This window comes from Drosophila santomea, chromosome 2R, assembly GCF_016746245.2.
Source record: "Drosophila santomea strain STO CAGO 1482 chromosome 2R, Prin_Dsan_1.1, whole genome shotgun sequence".
In the NCBI taxonomy this organism is placed as follows: domain Eukaryota; kingdom Metazoa; phylum Arthropoda; class Insecta; order Diptera; family Drosophilidae; genus Drosophila; species Drosophila santomea.
The window spans coordinates 9175178-9183946 of NC_053017.2; the positions used below are offsets into that span (position 1 = coordinate 9175178).

General features: G+C 45.3%; 1 protein-coding gene across 1 annotated transcript; it reads left to right on the forward strand.

Moving 5' to 3' along the window:
* The first annotated feature begins 3726 nt into the window (after positions 1–3726).
* Positions 3727–5605, forward strand: LOC120445978 (gamma-butyrobetaine dioxygenase). The gene is made up of 2 exons (XM_039626710.1): positions 3727–4755; positions 5176–5605. Exons 1-2 carry the CDS (start codon positions 3863–3865, stop codon positions 5510–5512), a joined length of 1230 nt encoding a protein of 409 aa, XP_039482644.1. The 5' UTR covers positions 3727–3862; the 3' UTR covers positions 5513–5605.
* Positions 5606–8769: the final 3164 nt, after the last annotated feature.

Genomic DNA, 8769 nt, shown 5'->3' on the forward strand with positions numbered 1-8769 from the left:
GTGGCATGCCAGTGGGCGGGGAGTCAGTGGGCTGAAAGTCAGCCAGGTGAACAGGCAGCCAGACATGGACTTACGCCTTGGCCCATTATAAGGGCCACTTGCTGCCGCCTAAGAAGACAGCTCAGTGCCTATTTCACCTGCACATTGGTTAGCTCAGCTCGTTACTTGGCAATTTTCGTAATTAATATGAGGTAAATTAAGATTTTAGAAATTCAAAATATTAGATAGCGGAATGACAAGAAAATCATCAATCAGCTTGTCCCTTTTGCGATTTACTTCTAGTAGTAAACCAAACTAAAATAAAATTATTAATGAATTAATTATTTAATTTAAATTGTTAAGTTGCTTTGTTTACTTTGTGCTGTCAATGGTAATTTTCTGTGAATTAAACACTTATAAATGGTGCATTACTTTTTAATAGTTGTTTTGGTTAATTTTAGGTAATAATATATCTTGAGTGAATACAAATCCATTCTACACCCATCCACTGTGCCGTGTGTGTATTAAACTAAATTTAGCGTCACTTTGAGTTACGGCAGTGGCGGTGACGATGACTCGGTAGCCTTGGCAGCCGGGCTATTACAATGCAAGAGCCGGAATAGTCATGGGCTGGGACGAAAAGAGTCCTGGCACAAGGACATCATGTTTGCAAATTTATGTAGTTGTAAGTTGTGCCAAAGGAAATGCCATAAAAATGGGAAACAGAATTGTGCGGGCAGCGAACAAGCCGGACGGGCAAACGGACGGACAGACAAACGGACAGGCGGACAAACGGACAAGCGGACGGACAGACGGACAGACGGACGGATGGATGGCTTGCTTGACAAGCTCGGACGCGTTTAAAGTGCAATTAGCGCACGTAATTGTAATCGGGTTGGCCAGGACCAGCACCACCTGCCACAGCCATTCACTTCCGGTGGGCGGTGACTCCGGCTTACGGCTCTACCTTCCGCCTGCCAACCCACGGGGCTGGGCTTATTTTGCTGCTATGTTGTTTGGGGGCTGCCTTTTTTAAAGGCGACCAGGGAGCTGTAAATAAATTTGGCACTTAATCATATTTACGGATTTCGCGGGCACATTTATTTATGTGTCCCACAGTGGCCGCAGCTACTTACTGCACTTTGCCAACATCCAACATCCAACATCCAGCGCGGGATTTTTTCACTGCCGAGCCCGAGGATTTCTTCAGCCGGATGGAAATACAATACGGCCAAGACCAATTTGGTGCCCATTCTCAAGAGTAGTCGTCGGCCTGGGCTTTCTGCCTAATTATGCGTTCTGCTGGCATTGTCACGGATAGCCGAAAATCCGAAATCCGAAATCCAAAATCCTAGCCGCCCACGAGGCTAATTAGGCCCAAAGCGTTGGCCATTGTGCCACACCGTTAGACGGGCATTGTTAACTGGAATCCACTTCACTCCACTCCAGGCCAATCCACTCCAGGCCACTCTACTCATCATCATCCAGCGGGGTTCACTCACCTGTTCACATCCGCTTTTTCTGGCTTTATGAATATTTCATGCATTTTAAACGGGGTCTGTTGTCGTAAGCCTTGGAACTGATTTATTTGCCATTTGATGGCCGGCGAAATAAATAAACCAATTTCGGTTTTGGGCTATGTTTCGCTGGATATGTTGCGGTCGCTGCGGGTTTTGTTTAATTTTCGTAAGTGTTGTGCTCGCTGTTTTTGCATAATTTGCGGTATGTTTTGATCGGTTGCGTAGTAGACCGATAACACGGATTTGCCTGTTTTGAAATGTTATTACAAAATAAATAGAAAACACTTTGACTGACGCTTTCTTTCCGTGAAATTCATTACTCTGTCTGTCGCATCGCTCATTTCATCGATACTCGTATTTGTCACTATTGTTGTGCTTGATTATTGTTAAGTGCAGGTGGGCTGGCGAAAGGGGGGAATGGGGAAAAACTGTCACTTGAATGCATTTTCATTACACCTCATTACATTTCACTTGCATCTGCAATTGTGTCATGTCGCCGGCTTTCGCTGCCGCTGCCACTGCCACTGCCACTGGCTTCGAGCCTATGAATACGCGAATACTCGGAATGAAAACTGCCGAGCGAATGGATTCGTTAGCTGAATGGGCTGTGAGTGTTTTTAATTGAAAACAATAAAGTTCTGCCGGGGAACTGGGACTCCTTCCAAACAATGCATGAGATGTATAAGCTGCATGCTACAGCATACCGAATTTCTAATGCTCTTCGAGGTTCTAAGAATCGGCCTTGGGGCTACTACCAATTAAAGTTTTTACTACAAGACGTAGATATGCATTCCTATAGATACATTAATATGAATCCTTTGAGACGCTCTCCGTTTATTCAAGATATTGTAGTGTTTCTGTAATACTTTAGGTATCAGTTTATATTAGAGTTTCCACTACAAGAAGTAGATATGCATCCTTATATATACAATGATGTCAATCCATTGAGACGCTCTCCCTATACTCAAGCTATATCCTTCCATAACTTGAAAGCAATGCTTCGGCGATACCTTAGGTATCACTTTACATTTAAAATACCCTAACTCGCTGAGGAGAATCGCAACTAAAAGCTGAGCATTCGACGGATTGTTCGGCTCGCATTCTTTGTTCGGAACGTAAAAGGCTTCGCATGGAAATGCAAATGGAAATGGAAATGGAAATGGGAGTGGAAACGGCGGTGATAGAGTTGTTGTGGATGGATAGATACGAGTCGTATTCGCGGCAGACAATACTCGAATGCAAAATGCGAATGCGAAAGTGATAATTAAAAATCGCGCCATATATACTGGTTACCAGATATGCTTGTTGCCGATTCTCTGCCCGTTGTTTTCCCCGCCATGAAATGCCGGTTATTGTTTATGATTTTCCAACGCTGTCGAGCAGGATGTTCGCATTGCAATCACCACTGGTGCGGGTGAGACAATCGACGTGGGTGTGGCATGTGGGCGTGAATGAAGTGATCAATGCGCCTAACAATGATTGACGTCACTTCCCGCGGCCAGGGGCGTCGTGGTGCGAGGGGTGGGCTTATGCTTCGCCATGAAAGGGCTGTCGAAGATGGCGCTTTTCCACCACCCCATCCCGTCCTGCACCACCTCACCCCACCCGACTGCAGTTGGCAAACAATTATGCAAAATCGCTGGCGTTAGCAGTTTTATGCAGAAATTAATTTTGCATTTTTAATTTTACAGCTCCAGTGGCGGGGGCTTTAAGCAAGGGGAGAATCCATTGCCCAGCTAAAAACAAGAAAAAATCGCTGCGCCAGCAATCTGCACTGCTCACAAAGGATTGATAAGGGATATTTTAGATGGCCCTACACTTAAACAAAAATAGATCTCCAAGATGTCTTTATATTTATGCAATCAGTACAAAATATCAAACTATTGACTTGAAATGCTATTATATTTGTTAATATATTTGGAAATATAGTTTTGTTTTTTTTTCGAAGAAATTTGTTTCTGTAGAGTAATATTTGTTATTTATAAAAAAATACGTTAAAAGAAACAATATTTGATGATAAAATTAATGAGAGGTTTAAAATATATTTTTGAAGTAAGAAAAGCCCCACAACTCGCATTCTTTGCCATTAGAATACTTTTTCTCAGCAAATTGTTAGGCAGTTTAAATAATAATATTATTATTATATTTTTAGTAAGCTGAGAAAAGACTTTTTTTTCTGATAAGACTGGAATCACTTGGGTCTTCGTTTAAATTTTTAAAGTGTAGCTCAAGATGTAAACATCACGCGATAATTAATAAGCTCCCTAATTTTAACCACGTACCCCTGAGCATGTGGCTTTTTGTTCACCGCCCAGTAGGCAAATCATTCCGCAATCGGAAGACATAGTGGTAGGTTGCTCAAGATGTTCCAAGCGGACCGCCGAGATCTGTCCTGCCGGTCGTCCAAGTTGGCTTCGCCGCAGGAGCAGGATCAGCCGAGACTGGTCCAGGTTCCGGATCCTGACCGCCAGGACATGCAGTTCCCGGACATTTGGCTGCGTGACAATTGCCGCTGCAAGGAGTGCTATCTGCCACAGACGCTGAGTAGGTTGCCCCAGCTGTGGAACCACCTGGACACCAGTGTGCGCGTCCTGCGGCAGAGCGTGGACCTGGACCAGGAGGTCCTGTGTGTGGAGTGGTCCGATGGACATGCCTCCCAGTATCCGTTCAGTTGGCTGAGGGAGCGGGACTTCTCATCGGCGAACCGCCAGCGATACCTGCGCGACTTTTACCGCCCGGAGCAGAAGTTGTGGAGCGGTCTGGACTTTGAACACATACGCCAGATGTTCTACTACCGGGAACTGATCACTTGTGACTCGGCGCTGCAGCAATGGCTCCACCACCTGGCGGTTTTCGGAGTAGCCTTGGTCAAGGAAGCGCCCCTGGACATGGACGTCCTTCGCAGGTTGTCCAACCGGGTGGGCTTCATGCGGCGCACCACCTATGGAGAGGAGTTCAGTGTTCGGGCTCAGCCTGGCGCCAGTAACTACGCCTACTTGGCCGCACCCCTCCCGCTCCACACGGACATGCCCTACTTCGAGTACCTGCCCGGAGTGACCATGCTGCACACCCTGGAACAGTCCGCCTCGCCCGGTGGGGTCAATCTGCTGGCCGATGCCTTCTATGTGGCCGAGGTGATGCGGGAACGCTATCCGGAGCAGTTCCGCATTCTCTGCCAGACGCCCGTGGATTGGGCGGACATCGGTAGCGACGGCGACCTGCACTTCCACAACATCTGGAGGGCACCGGTCATCAAGTGAGTAGACTTTGAATGAGGGATCGGTAAATGAGTTTCTTTTAATCGGTTCCGATTTATGAATATATTTGTAGCCGCGTTTACAAAAACTGCTGGCAGAATTCAGTTTAAGACCTCTAAGTGTATACCTTGAATTTATTAAATTTACGAAAAATAATTACTGAAAACTAAATTAATTTTAAGGAAATAGTAATTGAAAATTCTTTGCATGCTTTAAAATAACTTTAAATATTTTGTTTTAAAATATTCCCAGCATTTTCTCGAACTGCTAAAATCTAGTTTTCACGCAACTTGCAATGCTTCCGTTATCTAGGCAAATATTTCAAATGTTTTCAGATGGAGGGAACCAGTTTTTTGGGGGGAAACATGCATAGTTGCCCCAGCAGAAGCAGGCTAACATTTCGACCCGATCTCTTGCAGCTTGGACGCGGAGGGCAGGTGTGTGCGCATCAACCACAGCATTCCGCAGCGCGACAGCCACTTCAGCGTGCCGGTGGAGCAGGTGCGTCCCTGGTACGAGGCGATGGCCACCTTCGTGGGCCTGGCCCACGAGCACTCGTGCAGATTCAAGACCACGCCCGGCGACGTGCTCACGTTCGACAATTTGCGCCTGGTCCACGGACGGACCGGTTACGACGACACGGACCGCAATGTGCGCCACATCCTGGGCGCCTTCGTCGACTGGGACATCGTGTACTCGCGCCTGAGGGTCCTGCGGAGTGCCAGTGCCACCTCCAGTTCACCTGATGCCCCTTAGATAGCAGCAGCAGCATCCTCATGTGCTCATTGCCACATTAATTAGCCATTTATCAATGCCAAAACGCTTTGATTGACATCGCAATGTAGCAGCAGACGGAGTAGAATCATTAAGTTACCTTCGCATTTATTGTGCACATGAAATTAAATCATTTATTGACATTTCGAATAAATACTATTTTAATGGTTTTAAAGCCTTTGACACACCTCAATGCTAATTGACATTATTTAATTAGGTTAAACTTGTGATTTAAGGCCTTTCAAAGAGGAAGAAGAAGTCACTCGAGAAGTTTGCTAATCTGTAAAACGTGAACATCTGGCTGATAAGAAATTCTATTACTTTCGATACCCTGCTAGAAACTGCCATTGGAATATTAGACTAAGCGCTGAGTTACAAAATAACTATTGAAGTCTTATTCATTCGTAATTGGTTACTTTTTAAGAAATACATCATATAATAATTAAAGCTAGCTAAAGGATTAAGTAAAGTCCCTTCATAATATGCAATAGTTATAAAATTAGTTCAAGTTCGAATACTCAACTTCTATTATGTTCTTAAATATTTGGAAAATATTTAATTATTTGTATTTTGCCTTAGAGCAGCAGTAGTGGTATCTACCCTAAATTACAGGGTATGCAGGCTGATCTGTGATTTAATACACAACTGCTAGCCAAACAGGCCACTGGAAGTGAAAGTCCAGCACACGTCATTGTTTACGCTGGCCAACAAAGTGGCTTATCAGTGGCCGGTTGAGTCAACAGAGACAACAAGTATGTCTACATATATATTTATAGGTATATATATATTCTATTATCAATTTATGGCAATGGCCAGATCAACACCGACTTGGCAGAGCTCTTAGCTCTTGGCATGCGAGTAAATCACACCCACACACCTCCAGGATTTTCACGGGACTGGGAAAACTTGGCTGGAATGTCGGGGTGTTTTCCCCCCGCTTTTTTTTCGGGTGTTTGTGTGTTTGGGTGCGGTGTCCCGCAGGCAAATCCTTTGGAAATCTTTTTATTTATGTCATTGATGCCAGGACCAAGTGAGAGGGAGAGAGAGAGAGAGAGAGAGAGAGGGGGAGTGAAGCAGCCAGCATCCGACAGCCAGCAGCCGGCAGCCGGAATACGGAATCCAAGTTGGAGCACATGAATTTGTACATGGCATCGGGTAAATCCCTCTAATAATCCACATAATAAGCACTGGAAGTAGCTGTGGCAGCAACAGAGCAACAGGCCGAAAGGGTTGTGCCCCGTTTCCCTTGTTTATAAGTTCATAAAAGTCAACGGGCCGGGAAGTTCGAATGGGAGACGATTGGAGGAGGTAGGGCATCCCATAAAAAACCAAGCCAAATGCAGGCGGAAAATGCCCAAGAAGAACGAAGAAAAGCCACCAGTCGCAAATCCAATTTCTTTGGAATGTGTGCGAGTTTTCGGGGTAGTTGAAATTTTACTGCACTTCTCAGCCAGACCGTGCAGCAGTCATAATGTGTAATTGAAAACCTGCCCTGAATCATACCCCTGGGTGGTGTGCCATATACTCGTAGTCCTTACCAACTGAAAAGAAACCCCTAATTGGCCAAATGGTCAACCAACACAGAAATGTGTGAGCTGCTCGAGAATATTGCTGTTATGTGATCAAATCGTATGGTAAAAGCTTTACCAACTGGGTTTTAGAATAGATAATCTCAAGTAAACAAACCATTTAGGAAACCATTATTTTATTAAGATAACAATTATGGCTATTTAACGAAAGGAGTAAATATTTTGATTGTAGACAAGCAAAAAAAATGAATAAACTAAGGAGTATGTACTTACTTAGGCATTTGAAGTAAAAGTTGAATGCACATGTTTGACTTTGTTATCTTAAACTTTAACCCCTTGATCCCCTTTATATCCTTGTCTACTCTTTTCTGATCTGCCATGTAAATGAGACCCAATTTGCAGGCATATGTAGCATCATAATGAACCCCATATTATATTCTTGGCCAAACCCACCACATTTCAGAGCATTTGAAAGGCAGAGAAAGGGTTTTTTCGGCGTGACACTAGCACAATCGCCAAACTAATACGCTTACATACGATTTCCACAATTTCCACAATTTCCGCCGCGGCTGCGGCTTCGCTTCTTGGCCGCCAACCTATTCCTATTCCTATTCCTATTCCTATTGGGATTGCGGTCGGGATTGTGTGCCAAGATTTTGGCCGGGACAATGCCAAGTTTGGGCTGTCACAATGATAAACATGCGGCAATTGACGCAATCATTGTCTGTCCATGAATTGAATTAAATCAACTCAACTCAACTCAGCTCGACTCGATTCAACTCGGTTCGAGTGGGAGGCCCTTCATCGTCGCGCTGACACTTGCAAAATCAGCGAAGGACATCTGTATTTTCTAGCCTGTGATTCTCGAAAATTAATGCCTTCGTTATGCTTGGCGTGCCATCGAAATCAAGCCGCAACTATGGGTTACACCGACTGATTGTCAGTTGGTGGCAAGCAGGGGGAGAGGGGGGCTGTTGGGGTGAACAAGGGTTAAGGCTGCTCCTTGGGTAATGCCCCATAATTCCGATTCCGATTCCGCTGCAGGACAGCGCATTTTGCTTATTAGAATCCGCTTGTGCTGCTCTCGGCGAGGATGTGAGCTCCTTGATGCCGCTGGAGGGTAATAAATTCCCGTTCGTCCTGGCAGCCCCTTCGTCCTGGCAATTTCAAAGTTTATCACCAACGCGCGTCTGCAACTTATGTCGTCTTTTTCCGCTCCCTCGTCCTGCGTCCTTCGTCCTGCGTCCTTCGCGTTCTGCTCCTGTTTGTCTGCACGTCTGTTGTGGTTATGTGAAATCACATCGTAAAAATGTCCAGGTCCAAATGCTTCTCCTATGTGTGAGTGAGTGTGTGGGTGTGTGTGTGTGTGTGTGTGTGTATAGCTGTGTGTGGGAGTGTGTTTTTGGCCCAAAGCCCATAAGTCCCGCCTGTCTCACCTGAGTTTCAGCGGGAGCTGTATGGTGGGTGATGGGTGGAGCGTGCAACCCTTTCGCCATTCAATTTATAGACGCCGCCCATATAAATATTTATTTCTATGTGCAGCTGCCAGCTGGCAACTTCTTCCTCCACCTGCCTGCTGCCTGCCCCTTTGACACCACGCGGTGGCATCATTATTATTTTTATGCCCGCGTCTTAAAAGCATTCCGCCGATCAATAAACCAGCCATCGTGCATCCTGCATCCTTTTCAATAAGCGAAAGTGGTTTTTGAG

Coding starts and splice junctions, on each gene's coding strand:
- LOC120445978 (XM_039626710.1), top strand. CDS start 3,863: ATGTTCCAAGCGGACCGCCGAGATCTGTCCTGCCGGTCGTCCAAGTTG. Junction 4,756..5,175: donor TGGAGGGCACCGGTCATCAA/GTGAGTAGACTT, acceptor GATCTCTTGCAG/CTTGGACGCGGAGGGCAGGT.